At 36.8% G+C, this 18,814-nt stretch overlaps 1 protein-coding gene across 1 annotated transcript in view; it reads right to left on the reverse strand.

Annotated features, from left to right (window-relative positions):
* Positions 1-18,814, reverse strand: part of EDIL3 (EGF like repeats and discoidin domains 3) — a 264,656-nt gene that overhangs the window by 118,041 nt on the left and 127,801 nt on the right. Inside the window, exon 4 of the mRNA XM_082782474.1 lies at positions 10,956-11,084. Within this exon, the coding sequence (XP_082638600.1) occupies positions 10,956-11,084 (129 nt within the window). The remainder of the gene's footprint in view (positions 1-10,955; positions 11,085-18,814) is intronic.

Here is an 18,814-nt window from a genome sequence, read left to right on the forward strand (position 1 = left end):
TGCAAGATAGAAGAATATCCTGGGTATTCATATGCTAATGTGATGGCACCATTAGTTTTGCTTCAGATATCTTATGAATACAAAGGGAATACATTTGTAATGCAAAATAGTATATACTATTAGAATATTCTCATTTTATTGCACTTCAAGTCCAAGTACTGTGTTTTTTTCTCTTTTTTTTTTTTTTTTTTTTTTTTGTTTTTGTTTTTTTTCAAGTTTTGAACACACAGGTAATGGGCTTGACTATATCCTTCTTTCCCTCTGTATATCACTTACTTACAAATAAACTCACTGACCTCAAAAGTGTATTCACATGAGTAAGTACTACTTAAAACTTCAAAAAAGTAGATAGTGCTCTTTGCCTTCTTCAAACTGTTCATTTGGTCTGTGGAGGACTATGACCTGAGACCTAGGTCCTTTTTTTTTTTTTTTTTTTTTTTTTTTTTTTTGTCTTATTTTTAATTTCTAGCAATATCCTTTGAAGAGCCATGGGAATTGTTCAAGTGCCAAACATTAAAGTCAGTCATATAATTTTCAACTAGTTCAATGAACAATGGAAATACTAACATTCTACATAAGGAACTGCACAGACATATGCCAGCAAGAGTTCATAACACATATACAATATTTTCATTCTGCATCCTTGATACACCCACACATACAGATGGTTCAGAACAGTAGTTCTTACAGCAGGAGAACAATAAAAAAAAATAATAACAAACCAAGAGAAACATTTAAATGATAAAACATTATTTTTTTATTTTTTTTTATTTTTTTTAACAGCTTCTTCCTACACAGATGGGTCAGACTGTGCCACTGTGTAACAAAATTCTAAATGGTAAGTTTTGTCTCATTAAATCATGAGATTTCACTTCAAGATTTCATTTATCTCCATTATCTTCCTCACATAAACGTCCTGATACCTCTGTAACGAATCTTCAATCCCCCCTTTAAAGCTCTAAGCATAGCTGTGTTGATCCTAAAACGTCAGTCACTGAAATTGTCTTATAATTTCCTCTGCCTACCTAAATGGGCATAAAAAGTGGGGAGAAGGAACAGAGGACAAACAATATGCTCAGCTGCAGGTTTCTTGTGTTTTTCCTCTGACCTTCTGTAACTTGTTGTCTTTCATCTGCATAATTTAACAGATCAGAGTTGCAGATATATTTTACAATAATAATTCTCTATAGATGTAATAATATGGTTAACACCCTGTTTTAAGAGCTTAATCTTGATGCAGTTTCTTGGAGAAAAATTGTGAAAATGACAGTTTGGGAACAGCCCAGTGTTATAAGTCACTTAGCATTTCAAGGCTGCATCAAAGAACACATGTTCAAAGCCTTCAGAAAAGGGCTTATGACTGTGCAGAAAGCCATGGATATTGCTCTCAATAATAACCATTCTCTCACACTTAGAAAGATAGGGTCGTACCAACAGATGGTAAGCAGGCTTATTCACAAAGTATACTACTTGACAAACTGGCAAACATGAAGGTAAGAACTTGCAATCACTGAAATTAATTAGTAGTGGTAAGGCTATTTATAAGACCACACTAACAAACAAGTTGTGTTTAGCTTTTCTAATCACTATTTTTCCATTTAAATATGTTTTCCTTCGTATAGTCTTACTATGCCAAATACTTGCAAGATAACATTTTGAGCATTCCCACGAAGAAGACAAAGACCGAACAAAATGGACTTGGACAACGGTCACACTTCTGGAAAGCTGCCTACCAGCCTACTGAATGTTGGAAATATGAAAAGTGAATTGTTAAAAATGCAGATTTTCTCCACTTAAGTTCTGAAAATGGAAGGAAGGAATAGAGTTTATCTACTACAACATGACCTTCTCCAGTGGAGACAACTTCTGTAGCACTTTGTGTAACAACAGAAATGAACGTGTTTTTTTTTTGTACGTGTGAAAGGGAACCCAGAAAGAACACCACAAAATAATAAAATGACACTGAGGCCCTAGATAACAGCTTTTTGTTTGTTTGTTTGTTTGTTTGAATGCATAAACTTGAAGAAAACTGAAAATATTTATACAGTATTTATTGCATGGATTAATGCAGTAGTAAATCATAAGGCCTGAGCATAACATATCTAGAGATACCAGATTCACTTTTACTCTTATTCAAGAAAAATTTCTGTTGAAGTAAATTCTATTTCAAATGATGAGTGCACAATCATGCCTTTATATGAAATCTGTTTAAGCATGAGACATTTAAGAAATACTAAACTCCAAACACAGGTATGATAGCTTTAGAAAAAAAAGTACAAAAGTAGGAGTAGAAGAGGCCAGATTAATCACAGTGTCCAGTTTGCTTTCTGCTACTGAAGAGCTTCCTAGAATTCTTCAAACTACTCTCCATTTTGATGTAATGCTTCTCTGTTACAAAAGGACTATAACAGCTTATATAAACATAATACGCTCCTCCACATCCTCATTTCCAAACCACATAAGACCACTTACATATTGCTTTCAAAAGAGCAGTCTAAAAGGAAACATCTAAAAGGAAATGTGTTAAATGTGTTTCCATGCAGTGTTAGCAAAACTCATTGCTAATATTTTCTGTAGTGCATTCAGGAATATAAACAGTTATTCTCATTCTGAAAAAGCATATTATACCTTTTATGTTAAGAGGGGATGTGTAAAGTTGACATTACAATTCTGTTATTGAATTAAAAGAGTTCATTTTAAATTCAGTATTCATTATTAATTCAAATATAAAAAGGAATGTGCAAAATATTTTTCATACGCTATCTTTTTAAAGCAGAACATGAACAAATTAAATTCCTTCAGCAGTCAAACAGCAATGCATATATTTTTGGAGCATTAATTTCTTTCCATGGTAAACTAATACTACTGATCCTTAAGAAAGACAGTAATGAAGGGAAGAGATATTTACCCTCCTACAAAAGATGCCTATAATGGCTATTGACAGTTGAAGTGACTTATAATATAAAGCACACTTTTTATTTTTTTTTAAATACCAATCATTTGTATTGTATTGCACAGTTTAGTTAGTCTAGAGGTCATAAGAAACCCACCCCTCTGTTCAATATCCTATAAAATCCAAAAGCAATTGGGAAGATCTTCTTTCCTCCCACCATGACATCTTATAAAAGAAACTTAGACATCAAAGTAGGACACTTAATAAAAGCCTCAGCTCAACATCCAGCTCTGGAAAAAATAAAAAGAAACATCCAACAAAATGCTGCATAAAGAATATAGAAAGCAGCGTAAGGATCTTCTACCAAATAAGTGGTGCAGATTTGTCTTCAGTACGGGTCACTGTCCCAGTAAAATATACCACACAACAAAGATTTGAGGAAGTCACTGAGAAACCATTAAAAGTCTTGGAAAAGCTCTCATGTGAAAAAGAAAAGGAAACAATTTAAACTGTTTGTACAGGAAAGAGTGAGATGGAAACATGACAAATGTATGCAAAATACTAAGTGGCATACAGAAAGCACTAAGAAGCTTCTTTTCTTCTAGTCATATAATGCACAAAGAAAGAGACAGTTTAAGATGCTGAAAGACATGAAATTTGAAATTGAAAAGGGATTTTTTTTCAATATACTATGTAATTAGACGATGAACTCAATGCATCAGGCAATTGTTGAGGTCAGATATTTAACAAGAATAAGAAAAGATATTACAAGTTTGTACAAATAAGAAGAATAAGCAATGCAGTGTAACCAAAAATAACAGGAATCAAACAAAATCGGAGAGGATATTATACTTCCTAGCTGAGATTTTAAGCCAATCTCTAGCTATTACAGAATAAACTAAAATCCTTACAGGGACAAATTATGCCCTCTTTTCATGGTGGGCGTGTCCTGAGACTTTCTGTGAAGTGTTGACCTATTTCCTTCCAAGTATTAGGTGACTAAGTAAGCTATCCAAACAAATATATTTATTTGGATTTAAAGCAAAACAAAGCCCCAAGTTCCAACAGCCCCCAAATTATTGTCACTCTTGTTCAGTCTCACCACAAATTTATTGTAAGAAGATGCATCATCAAATCTTCCTCTGGTCTCAGTTGACAACCTCATCAATTTGAACTTCAATTAATAGCATTTGCTTTTCCGGGCAGATTCAGACAGAAGTTTTCCTGGACTTCTATAACTGTGACAAACATCTGCTTCATTGCTGCTCCTCCACCTGGTGGTTATGCCTTTATTATGTTCCACATTTTGCCCCATTATGGTTTCCATTTTAGGAATAATGTTTGATTGACTTTTCTTCTGACTGTAATAAATATATTGACTATTGGCTTTTTTTCTTCTTTACTGGTGATCTCTAATAGACATCTTTCAAACTACTTGTTTTCTTTTACATTTTAATTAAGCAAATAAGTAACAGTCTGTCTGCCCTTTTTCATTTATTATCTGAGCAATTAATTAGACACAGGAATAGTTTTCAGAATTCAGGTAAATAATGCTTATATGAATCTGTTCCCTAGGACATCTACAGGTAACTTGCTATTACTATACTTTATAGCTTATTATTACTACTTTATATAATTTAATATTAATATAATTGTTAAAACTATACAAATAGCTAATTGCAACAACAACTAAAACAACCAACTGTGGTGGTTTTACAATGCTAGGCAGCTAAACACTACAACTGCTCTCTCACCCCCCGTCCTTAGATGAGGAGGGGAAGAAGTAAAGTAAAGAACAGCTCACAGTTTGAGATAAGGATAATTTAATTAAAGGGAAAAAATAATAATAATAATAATAATTAAGGAAAGATTATTATTAACTAGGCAATTTAACTAAAGAGGAAAAAAAAAAAAGAAAGGGGAAAGGGAGGGGGAAAGGGGAAAAAAAGGGTATAACCAAACCAAACCAAAACAAATAAAGGCTATGTGGAAGTGCAGAGGAAAGAAATTACTCTCTACTTCCCACAAATGAGCGATGCTTGACCACATCCTTGAAGCAGGGCCTCAACACACGTAGCTGGTGTTCAGAAGGAAGACTGACGTTTTCACAATGCGAGCCCACCCCTCTCCTCTTCTTCTTTTTTCCACCTTTATTGCTGAGTGTGACACCACATGGTATGGAATATCCCTTTGGTTGGTTTAGGTCAGCTGCCTTGGTGATGTTTCTTTTCTCATTTTTTTGCCCACCCCCTAGGAGGGTTAGAGAGAGTCCTGATGCTGTGCCAGCACTGCTCAGCAGCAGACAAAACACTGGTGTGATACCACTGCTGTTCTAGCTACAAGTGCAGAGAAGAGCACTGAATGGGCTGCTGCAGGGAAAGTTAACATTCCAGACAGACCTAATACACCAACACAAATTAAAAAGAAACACCTGGTTTACATTTAGAACTCCCTAAGCCTAAACTTACATTGCAGGAGAAGCCATAGTGAGTGTTCATCACCAGAATCATGGGGTGAACATCTGGCTCGGTGTACCTGCATATACCCTAGTACATTAAATTTGTCCATATGGCTCAGGGGCCTGCAGGCTTAGAATAAACTGCATCTGTGTGAGACGCTCTTGGTTTTAGCCTCCAAAGCAGGATAACTGCATACAAACCTCCTGTGGAGAATGGTTTCTGGACTGCTCTACCACCAAATTGCAGCTGGAAATGGTTTAGCTGGAGTGCTTGCTCATTGTAACAAAATCCATGCCACGTCTTCCTCACATATATTAGTTCCTAGTAGATGTAATAGTTCCTGGATTTGAATTTGCTGCTGAAGCTTCAGTTTATGCATCGTCTCAACTAGGTCAGAAATTCATGGAGATTGGCTGTTCCAGTTCCAGTCCTGCATGTATAAGCCACTACCATTACCCTACTTGTAGTTCAGATGATAACTCAACATACTATTAAAATGTGAGCTGATGCTCCGCCACGTGGCCTCCCATTCATGCAGTTTTTCAATACATTAATATGGCGGCTCGAAATGCCACAGACCTTCCATGCTGTGGAGGTAGAAAGCAGAGAATGCTGGAAAAACACTAGGAAGACATTGCTTACATTATCAAATGTATCTGTTTAATAAGCCTTAATCCTCTTGGAGTGCAAGGCATTTAGTTATGTCTGGCAGTGTTAACGATGCTCGGAATATAAAATCACTTAAAAACCAAAACCTTAAATCTGAACTCTTTCTTGTTTCCAATTTGATTTTTTTTCTTCTTGGATCCTTCTGTCATTTCAGTTAGTTGAGTGCCAGCCAGAAATCCACACTTTGGCATATATTGTTGATAAACCCTGAGTTTCATATTTCTTTCAGCAGGCAGTCTTTATCTGATAATCACAATAATGCATAATATCTATATGTCCCAGTTTATGGATTTTCGTTTTCTTTTGTGGAAAATCCAGCCATCCCATGTCTCCAGGGTATTTCCATGGATTTTGACTTGTTCTGCAGAACTGTACTTTTAGTCAGCTTTAGTGGGTGAAAATATAATCCCTCTATATGTAGATGAAGGCATTAATTATCTGAACAGGAGCTATTTGTCCAGCATTTTCATCTGTCATGCTGAAGAATGATTAGTGAAATTGACAATGATTTAACAATGGATGCTGGTTCATGAATAGTAGTACTTCTTCAGGCCTTTTTCAATAAAAAAGTGGAAAGATCAATCAAGATTGACTTTCTTGAAATCCATGGTTTAAAAAGGGGAATTATAATTCATCAAATGATTACATGCTTCTTTCTAATGAAGGAGAAGGCCATGTAGAAAAAAATGAATAGAATAGAATAGAATAGAATAGAACAGAACAGAACAGAACAGAACAGAACAGAATAGAATAGAATAGAATAGAATAATTCATTTGCAAGGGACCTACAGAGATCACCAAGTCCAACTGCCTGACCACTTCAGGATTAATCAAAAGTTAAACTGTATTTACACAATGTGGCATTTTTGTACTGATGGTTAGCTAAACTCCACCACACCACTCTCTCACTCCCCTTCCTAAAAAGAACTGGAAGAGAAATATGATGTAAGAGGGCTCAAGGGCTGAGTTATGGACAGAGAGATCACTCACCATTTACCATCGCAGGTAAAGCAGACTCAGCATAAGGGAGATTAATGCAATGTATTGCATATTGCTAACAGACTAGAGCACTAAGAACTAAAAGCAAACTTCATCCACCCTTTTCTGCCTTTGGGAAGGAACGTGGAATTCCTTCCTGAACTGAGCCTGCGGGGGCTGCCCACAGGCAGCAGCTCTTCAGGAACTGCTCCCACATGGCTCCGTCTCCCGGGGTCCATCCATCCCCCAGGAGCAAACTGCTCCAGCAAGGGTCCCCCACGGGTGGGCGGCAGCTCCCCCCAGACCCCCTGCTCCTGCGTGGGCTCCTCTCCACGGGCTGCAGCTCCGGCCCGGGGCCTGCTCCTGTGGGGGCTCTCCATGGGCCGCAGCCTCCTCCAGACCACATCCACCTGCTCCACCGGGGGCTCCTCCACCCATGGGGGGGCTGCAGCGTGGAGATCTGCTCCATGTGGGACCCATGGGCTGCAGGGGGACAGCCTGCTCCACCAGGGGCCTCTCCCTGCACAGCCTGCAGGGGAACTGCTGCTGCCTGCCTGCAGCACCTCCTGCCCTCCTGCTGCACTCAGCTGGGGGATGCAGGGCTGCTTGTTGCTCCTCTCTCTCTCTCAGATGCTGCTCCACAGCAGTTTTTTTCCCCTTTCTTCTGCTCTCCCAGAGGCCCAACCAGCATCACTCATGGCTCAGCTCTGTCCAGCATCAGGTCCCTCGTGGAGCAGCTGGAGCTGGCTCCTTTCTGACATGCAGCAGCTGCTGGGCTCTGCTCACAGAGGCCATCCTTGCAGCCACCCCACTACCAAAGCCTTGCCACATAAACCCAGTTAAAATGATCCTGAAGATAAAAATGATTTGATCACACCAACAGAATACACCCTCCTATTGCTGAATGTAAGTTTATGAAATTTTCAGGAAGTTAAGTGTTCTAAGTTATTCTCTGGAAGAGCTTCATCAGTGTACAAAGACCATAGGTAGAATTGCCTTAAGCTAGTTTTTCCAAACTCCTCTCTCCTTGTCACTAGGTACTGTCAACAACAGATTTGAAAGCCAGATTGCCATGCATAAGCATCTTCATGGACATCACCACAAAAGTCTCCCCAGGTTTCTACCTAAAGTAGTCTTTCCTATCCAGACATAGGTGATTTTATGAGCCCTGAAATGGGAAACTTCTACTAGCAGATATATTTTCACATTTTTGCCACTGCAGAGTTAGAATCTTTTCAGACTACCAGTGCCAATTAATACCAATTTTGAAATAAATCTAGGATATGCAATCAGTGAAGTTGTTAATGATCTCTTTTATAATTTACATATTAATTATTTACTCGGGTAAAAGGTTGAGGGATCTCAGAAATATTGACAGGATGTTTGTTGATAAGAATGACAAAATGCCAGCCTTGGGAACATATCGTGATTGCAAAATCAATCACTTACCTTAATTGATTTAGCAGCAGAATATTACACATGAAAGAAGTCAAAAAAAAAAAAAAAAAGAAAAAAAAATGCACAAGAGAGTATAACACAATTCCTGGAAATCTGAACAGTTTATATGAAGATACCTGTCTTGCAGTGAAGTTATTTTAATTTACCTTTTCATGACGGAATTATTTTGACACTTCTTACTTGGTTTACAGTGAATTCAGAATTGAATTGCTAAACTTTATGAAACAGGGGAAGTTGCATAAAAGGAACTTTCTGAATTAAGCTAAAGAGATATCATATTAAAGAGTTATGTAGGATTCATCAATGGAAGTCAAAGGAATGGTATGATCCTTTCTAGACAGCACGTTAAGCATGCATTTTACTTGCTGAAAATTCATGGTGTTATTTACTTCATTGCATCCTAACACCTTTGACATCTAATGATAGCAGAAGTATTGTGTATCGTGTGTGGACTACGTGTCTGGTTTTATGAAGGAGTGTGCCTGAGAACATAATGATGATGTTTCTTCATGCTGCTAGGCATCAATGGCACACAGAAGCTGTCTGGCTCTACCTTTTATAAGAGCAGTCACAAGAACAGAGATACAACTTCCCATCTTGCCACTTTCCAAAGACTTTTGTTCCACTTAGATGACAGACTCATATAAAATACATGCAAATGCCAAAGGTAGGGAACCACAAGGTACTGCACTCACAATTTAGCCTATGTTCAACCTTCAAGCTGGTATAACCTCTGAGTTACAGTCAGACATAAACTTGTCTGCTCTTCTAGTCTCAAGAGTCCTCAGCTCCTGGCTATACAGTTTAAAGGCAGGCAATGACTATCGTTTGCCTTCATTATTACACTACGAACTCAATCCCCTACCTTGAATGACTGTTCTAATGATATGACTATAAAAACAAATTCACTATGATTTCTACTGGTAGTCAGTTCCACTAGATGCCCAGAATCAGGGCTAGATGGAAAAGTTTCCAAAGGAGTGGATAATATCCAACATTTTCTTATAGGTGGATGAGGTAGGCATAATTTAACAAGATTAAACTAGTGGGACTAATTTGAATTCATGCATCTGAGTTGTCGTCTGGATGGTCCTACGGTACCTACATAATAAAATAAGAGGGAGTGTGGCCAAAGTTAATGGAATTGAATATCCATACTCTGGTCTTTGGACACACTTTTCTTTGGGGATATAATGAACATAAGCTGTTACTTTGGCTGGACTGTACTGGTTCCTTAACACTTCAAACTGTAGACAAGTATCTAAATGGAACACTTACTTAACGTAGACTGGATTCAGTGCTTATTCACTCTGATTTAGATGAATGCATTTGTCTTTTAACTGCAAATGAAACTAGATTCCTATTTTCCTAGGGATAATTTCCTAGCCTAGTTTCCTAGGCTTCCAAATGCATCAATAACATGATTTTTTGAGGACTATTATGTGCTTTACAGCACAAAATAAAACACAAACTTGGCATCTAAGTTTCTCCATAGGCAAGCGCTTGTTCTAAATGAGTTTTACGTGTGGGAAAAAACACACACACACACACACAACAAAACGAACAACAAAATACACAACAAAACAAAAACCAAACTTCAATGGATAATGCAGATTATAAGTTAGAACATGATCAGACTTGCAAATAAATGTGTAATCCATTAATTGTTTTTGACCGTTCAGAACGTCTGATGACATTAACTGGAGAAACATGGAAAGATGGTCCTGTAATTTCCAGTTTAAGCACAATAAAATAAAATAGATATTCTTAAAAAAATTTATTAGTGAGGTGTAGATCTTACTACGTGTTCCCCCAAGGAGTCAATATTAAAATCTGAAGGTTTTTTTTTTTTTTTTTTTTTTTTTACATTAGTACTTATCATTTTTATAATGACACACTTTAACAGATATCATCCCCCTGTTCCCAATCTAATCTTAAACTAGGACAAACTCTTCAAGTAAATTATGAGGAATAAAAAGGCATCCAGATATTGTATTTAAAACATGACTAAATATAAATACTGTTTAAGTTTTGAACTTCTGCCCTTGGATTTAGGGCTTGGATAACTCAAAGCACTTTTTCATAATTTTAATGCACAAGTAGAGACCTAGAAGACATATTTATATACAAATTTCTTTTCAATTTCTTTCAATCCCTTCCACTTTTTTCTATCATTAACCAAAAGAAAGCCACAAAAACAATTCCAACAGAAAGAGATATCCCTACTGTTTGCAATACTACCTTCCATTAATTTAATGGTAAATTCAGTTACCTTACCATGTCTTCAATATGCATAGCAAATTAGATGTCGTTGTGTCCAGTAAGTTGGAAGTGAAGTAATTTTCTGAAGGTAGTAAAACTATTCAATGGTATTAGCTTGTTCACAAAACAAAGGCCAAAGATTTCAGAAAATCAGATCTGATGTTAATCCTCAAAATTGCATGCTAATAAAAAGTCTTCTATCCACAAATACATAGAAGTTATCACATGAAACTTACTGTGCTGGCAGTGAATCCCATTAAACCCTTCTGGACATTTACAAACGTATCCTATGAATGTGTCGCCTCGGTATGCTTCACTAATTTCACACATCCCACCATTATGACATGGATTAGGAAGGCAGGGTCCTAAGAGATAGGAAAAAAAAAAAAAAAAAAGAAGAGAAATATATAATGAAAAACCATCACAATTTTATGCTCATTAAAGAAATAAAATCCCTTATGTAGATCTTCATATTCCACTAACCCACTAAAATATACCCTTCACTTAGTTCAGATAACTTGCCAGCACAGATTTTTATGAACAAGAAATAATATGAAGCATGTCACTACTCATTAATCACAACATTATTTTTTAATGTAACAGAAGACAGGAGACAGAGAAGGTAAATCTTCCTCTGCTATTAAAGATAACAGGGATTCTAACTTTTATACCACTGTGGCAATATGTATTAATCAAATGTGCCTATCATGTATAGCGTGACATGTACAATATCCCTGAGTAATCACTGCATGTCAAGTTAGTAGTATGAGATCTTTGCTATGGCTTTGTGTGACTATATGAATATGTAACTATCTGGGTCAGCAGTAAGGCTACTAAACCAACTGTTCTTTCCATTGAGAGCCTTTTTAGCAAATCCACTTTAAACTGCTTTGTTCCTCTGAGTAAATTTATATTTTTTTCCAACTAACTGTGTGTTAGGTTACATAACATCTCATCAGTGAGATCTGATTTGTTATGTTTGCAATGACTATATATGCCTTTAGGTCTACAAATTATTTTGTTAACAACAGGTGTTAAATGTGTTCCATCTTATTATCTTACTAATGTTATCTGTAACATACCTCCTACCAGAAAAAACGCTTTATCATTTTGATGATTTTGTTTTCCAATCTCACTTTAAAGAACTGGCAATTCTTGGTTGGAAAACCTCATATGCAAGTTTCTATGTGAAAAGATTTGTGAACTCAGTATAAAGTATATTGTTTGTGACCTTTGCTATGTACCCAGAAAGGTGTAAATTTTCATTTATTGAAATGCAATGTCATAATTATTTATCCACTTAAAATAAACAATAATAATAATAAAAAAACAGAAAATAACTTTTTCCACAGCATAATTTACTGACAATCAGCACTGGGAATTGAATGATATAAACTTAAAAAGACCACAAGTTTAGTGTTTGTCAGGCTCTGACTATTAGTTTATGTAAGCGCATAGGTTTTTTTATTAAGCGCAAGGTTTGACAGACATTCACAGCAACAGCATTCATTCAGCATGTCTCATCAGTGAAAACTACACTCTCTGAGAAAATATTAATTTGCAGAAGATAAAATTAACAGAATTACAAGCATGTCAGAACACATTCCACAATTATAATTGCCCGTGTAGTTACAGCAGTATGAGAAACTATCCATGTACATATTTCTGTTATAACTTATGTCTTTAGCCTAACCCAGGACACAATCCTGTAGAAGTTACACTTATACACATGATTAAAAATGGGATATGTATGTCTCACTGAACCCAATCAATTAAACACATGAATCTGTATAAGTCTAGTGCACTTAGTAGTAACAAAAGGCAAAAATCATGAAGACAAAAAGGAAGAGAGACTCTTCCTTGCCTTGTTTGTCTTTTCCCATTCATATTCTCCATTACACTTTAAATGTAGTGGTACACTACATATTTAATTCCACATGACATATATCAGTTCATTGAGAGGTCAAAGAAGATTCGTGGCTTTCTATTGTTACAAATTCTGTTCATGTTATTTCTCCTCCATAATAGAGGGGAAAAAAAAATTGCTTTTTGTCTCCCAGTGAATATGGACTATGTGTTTTTTCAAGCCTTGATCACAGTGCTGTGATTTGGGGAGTACCTGCAGGTAGCCCCATATGTTAATTACTTCTATCCATGTGGATCTTTAATCTTCCAAGAGCAATAAATCTTTTAACAATTATTTTCTCATTTTGCTTGCTGCTATCTCCATATGGCTTGTTAAGCACATGCTCAGCATTCAGCATACTTTTTTTTCTTTTTTTAAAGTTTTGTTTTTTCTCAGATCAGTCCATTTGAGCAGCACAGCCATAAATGTACTGGTGCAGATCAGTATTTCTAACTGATCTTAGTCTTCTACGATGCTTTAAGACTGACCTCCCTAACACCCGCACAAAGCAACATGCATATTTTTGAGTAATTATGGTTGCCACTTGTTTATAGAAATATAATAGTAATATTTGTAATCTAAATGTTGAGGGCTTTTTTTGTTGTTCACAGAAACTGGTAGTTCAAAATTATTTTGAGAGCAATGAAACATACTAATTAAATGCACCAAAAGCAGTAAACAATAATCATCTAATTTTCACTAATTAACATACATTTTCTAAAAAGGACATGGGTTAGGCTTATCTGCATTCTAAAAGGATGAATGAGTGCAACTTAACAAAGCCTGCAACAACTTTTTTCTCCTTGTTCTCCACAGGACCATAGTCTGATATTCCAGATCCTCAGGACATTAGGGCATTTAAACTATATGAGCCTTCAAGCATACTTTTTTTTTTTTTTTTTTTTTAAAACTTGATTCTACGAAATCCCTGATGCAAAATTATAAAGGCTTGAGTGTTTTGGACAATCTGGGTCGGAGTCCAGCAATAATGCCATCTTAAAAACTAAAAATGGTACATACGATCTAGGCACTGCTGCCAAATGATGAGAAATCACACCTAACTTCCTTGGGCTTTTAAATAACAATATATTGAATGCTGGATAATTAATTCCCTGACAATCTGATTAATATTCTCAGTTACTCAGATCTATAGTGGTGAGTTTGAAAGCATCCTTTTTTGCACCCTTGTCAACTGATTTTTTAAAAGAACAGTGGGCTTCAGGGATTATTATTATTATTTTTTTAATCAATAGCACTGTAATACTTCTGCAGGTAATCTTTAAGTAGCTTCCAACACAAGGAGAACAACATTTGACCAATATTAATGAGCAGTGGAATTCAATGGTATGCTTTCCAGGCATTTTTATCCTTGCTCATATAAAGTAATGTCAACAAGATTAATTGTGCACTAAAAGTAATAGATCTATTCACTTTGCTGCTCTTTTGAGTCCTTTGTGCAATTCCAGTGGTATTAGCCAAAATAATAATTACAAGTATACTCCAAAATACATCATTCTGTTATTCAATTGAAATCCCATGCTGTTTTTGAAAAAATATTGGAAGTTAACTTAAAGCATAGCAGGTGTTAAATTTTTTAGATGCTCTGACTAAATCTGAGATTTTATAGTTGAGGAATCAAACAAATGTATCCTCAGTAGAGTTGCAAAGGGGCTGAAGGCAGAACTATGTCATCTGTTTTCTTCTTTGACAAGTACAGTCAATTAGAACTTCATAAATATAGTCCTATGTAATGCAATACTGTAGCAATAATTACATATTTGAAAGAGACCATTAGTTTGTCTAGAGCAGGAGAAGATAGGAAATCAAGGAAAGTATCATTTCATCAAAATGTAATTTTTGACAGCGATAATAAATACAAAGAGTGAATAAGCCTATGTATGAAAATTGTTGCCTCATTCTGTCTTTTAGGGTACTCAAATTCTTTTGAAATAATTCAAAGAACTATTGAAATATCTTTCTACAATTTTTGCCTGACAGTTCGAAGGAAATATATATTTTTAAATATCCAGTCATCCAGTCTTATTTTCAGCTGCTTTTTTTTTTTTTTTTCCTTGCACAGCCACCCAGTTTTGAGAAGAAAACAAAACAAAACAAAACCCAAACAAACAAAACCCTAGAGACTTTAATATTTGTAAAGCACGTTTAAATTTATGTATATGAACATCATTACCTAAATTTCTGATTGTTCTCATTTCAGTTAGTTGGTAAGTGAATAATTTTAGTACAGGCTGGATTTATCTACATGAGCAAGCTACTCAGTGCAACTTGAAGAATGAGACAGCTGATGCTAAGGACCCATTATCCATCCATACAGTGTCTATCCTGAGAAGCAGGAGGCAAACTTACTTTGGGCTAACTCTAGTCTCTGTAAAAGCTTTTTGTCTGCTTAGGTTTGTACATATGAGATAAAACATTAATTACTGTCTTCTCTAAGTGTCTAAGCACTAGGGGGAAGTTTAAGGGGGAAAATAGAGTTTGTGATTCCTGTGCACTGATGATGAAGCAGTGCAGCCCTCTCACTCCTCACCCAGCTGAAGACAGCAAGGGCCATATGTAAGTTCATTTGTATCCTCAGTGCAAACTTCATCAGGATAAAGCACAGAGCTTGCCTGAAAGGGCAGGCTGTACATACATTCAAGTTCAAGGTCACAACATGCAAACACAAGATCTCATTGAATGCATTGAAATGCACTATCAAGAAGTCTAAAAATGCTTTGCCAGATCTTTTTCTGATAAATGTCTACCTGGGACTTAAAAATGTGACAAAGGCCAACTTCAAAGCACAATGGCTAACAGCCATTGTGAAGCATGAGCTTCGCAAAATATAAGAAACCAGAAAATAGTTGAAGTACCATCAGTAACAGGAAGAAATAAACAAAAACCCTAATGACTCTTTCCCATACTGCTCCTCAATTCAGTGATACTCAGCTGTAAAATAAACCATTTCTCGCACTTCCAACAAATATCATAAGTCTTTCTTGCCAAACACAAAATATCCTTCTGTGGTGAGAAAGATAATCAAAAGTATCAGGCAGTTGTAAGTGATATACTTAAACAAGAACTCTACATTAGTCAGGTCTTCCTCAAAGTCTGATTACATGTACTCAAAAGCATGCTTGTTGCTGTGCTAAAACAGGAAGACAATCAAATATCACCTATCATTTCTTGCTAAAAAAAGATGACGAATATGAAAAACAGAATAAAACGAATAATAATAATAAATTGTATACTCCAGTGGAGTCACATATGCCAAATTATCACATTTAAATATGTTAACTCTTCTGATGATACCTATCAATTCATCTCCCCTTCTCACAGAAGTAATACAATTTCAATGAAAAATACTAAATTTTATATTAAACATGATATGCATCAAGATGAAGACACTTAGCAACAAAGCTAATTGCTTAATTTATTTTGTGGCATATTACTGAAGAAGGAAGCACTAGCAGATAATGTTAATGTGACGATATGGTAAGCTCTGAAAACCATCAAAACAAATACAGAACCACAGACTTTGAATCACAGAATATCCTGAGCTTTAAGGACCCACAAAGATCACTGGGTCCAGCCCCTGGCCCCACACAGGACTCAAAATCGAACCCTATATTGAAAGCATTGCCTAAACACTTCCTGAACTCCAGCAGGCTCAGTGTTGTGATCACTTCCCTGGGGAACTTCTTCCAGTGCCTGACCGCCCTGCCAGTGGAGAACCTTTTCTTGACTCCCAGCTAGACCCTCCCCTGTCCCAGCTCCATGCTGTTCCCTTGAGTTTTGTCACTGTCCCCAGAGAGCAGAGCTCAGCACCAGCCCTTCCACTCCCCTTGTGAGGGAGATGCAGGCCACCATGAGGCCTCCACTTGGCCTGCTCTGCTCTGGGTTGAACAAACCCAGGGACCTCAGCTGCTCCTCATCTGTCTTACCCTCCAGACCATTGTGAAGCCCTCCTTTGGACACTCTCCAATAGTTTTATGTCCTTCTGATATTGCACACAGGACTCGAGGTGATGCTGAAAGAGCACAGAGCAGAGCACAGCAATCCCTTCCCCCAACCAGCTAGTGATGCTGTGCTAGAAGAACCCAGGATGCGGTTGCCCTTCCTGGCTGCTAGGGCCCACAGTTGACTCACGTTCAACTTGCCATTGACCAAAAACCCCAGATCCCTTTCTGCAGGGCTTTTCTCCAGCCTTTCATCCCCCAGACTGTCCATACAGCCATGGTTGCCCCTTGCCAGATGTGGAATCCGGCACTTGCTCTTGCTAAGCCTCATATTGTTGGGGATTTCCCAGCTCTTTGTCAAGATCTCTCTGCAAGGCCTCCCTACCCTCAATGGAGGCAGCCACTCCTTCTAATTTAGTATCATCCACAAACTTATTTAGTGTACCTTCAAGTTGGCATCCCAGTCATTTATAATAACATTAAAGAGATATGGCCCTAAAATGGAACTATGAGGATCCTCGCTAGTGACTGTTTGCCAGCCTGATGCAGACCCATTTACAATTATGCTTGGAGACTCACCCATCAGCTACTTGCTAACCCATCATACTTATATATGATTTATGCATTTATATACCTGTGTGGTGGACATATTGTCCAGAAGAATACTGTGAGAGACAGTATCAAAGCTTTGCTGAAATAAAAAAACAAACATTACATCAACTGGCTTTTCTTGGCCAACTACATGGGTGACCTCTTCATAAAAGGAAATCAAGTTTGTTAAGCAGCACCTTCCGCTCTTGAATTCATGTTGGCTGACCAATGACTGTCTTGTCCTTCAGGTGTTTTTCAAGAACTCCTAGAATAATTGAGTTATTGAATTGATCTAGAATAATTCTATGACAATTTTCTCTATATTTTTAGCCAGCACTGAAGTGAGTCTGACAGGCATGTAATTGCCAGGATCTTCTTTCTTGCCACTCTTGAAACTTGGAACAATGCTTGCCAGCTTTCAGTCAGCTGGGACCTCTCCACATTCCCAAGACCGTTGAAAAATAATTGAGCCATATCTAATGACGATATCAGCTGGCTCTCTGAGTACCTGGGATGAATCCCATCAAGCCCCGTAGACTTACATGCATCCTGGGGTCCCAGAGCTCATCGTCAATGTTGAATACAGAAGTGAAGAACCCATTAAATCTCTCTGTCTATGTCTATGTATTTGTGAGGTTACCATCCTCATCAGGTTAACAATGTTTCCTCTGCTCTCTTTTACCAATGTTACTTCTTTTGCTGTTAACATAATTAAAAAAAAAAAAAAACAAACTTTTTTTTTTTTTTTTTTGGTCCCCCATAGTACTGGCCAGTTTCAACTCCAACTGAGCTTTAGCTGCACAAATTTTCTCCCTACGATGAAGAATACCATCTCTGTAGACCCCCATGTTGTCCGACCTCTCTTTCAGTGGACATACACTTTTTTTTTTTCTGTCTAATCTTGAAGTTATCACCAAACAAATAAAAAGTATCAAATGATACCTTTGAATTTCATCGTAAATGATAAATACTCTCTAGCTGCTCCTTCATACAACTGATGTTTCTTAAGTCCCTCTTGGCTCTACTGGAATGTCAATCACATCTTTTTTACCCCCTCTGGTAAACTGAAATCTTCATTGGCAATCTCTCATAGTTTTAACACCAGTAGTTTGAAGTCTTCTTTTTTTTTACCCCTTATTTTCACAATGAAAAAAAAAATGCCTCCTCTGCCAAAGCAAAGTCTTCAAAATAAACCATTCACTTACAAAGAGTTCTTATATTTTGAAACAAATATATGTAAAAGAAAGCAGTGACATATACAGCTTCTTTCACCTTTATGGGAGAGTTAATCTCCTTGCTGCTGGAGTGCAAGTAGGGAACAAGCTTCCCATGATGAAAAAGTTACAGATTATCACACTGAGCTGAACTCAGTGTTCAGGTAATCCCATATCCTATCCCTGCTGCTCATCAGTTCCTGCAACTTGAGAAGAAAGTTTAAGAATCCTGAAATGGGGATAATAACAAAAAGTCTGTACTAGATACAATAAATATTTGAGTTGAGTTTAATCTCCAAATCTCTACGTTTCAAATTCTCTTCTAGTATACATTTTCTCTATACATTTTAAAAGACCACACATACATGCACAAATGAGAGACAACCTCTTTTTCAGAAATATATTGACTTTTTTCCTTCCTCATC

This window comes from Aythya marila (assembly GCF_965140915.1).
Source record: "Aythya marila genome assembly, chromosome: Z".
Taxonomy (NCBI): Eukaryota; Metazoa; Chordata; class Aves; order Anseriformes; family Anatidae; genus Aythya; species Aythya marila.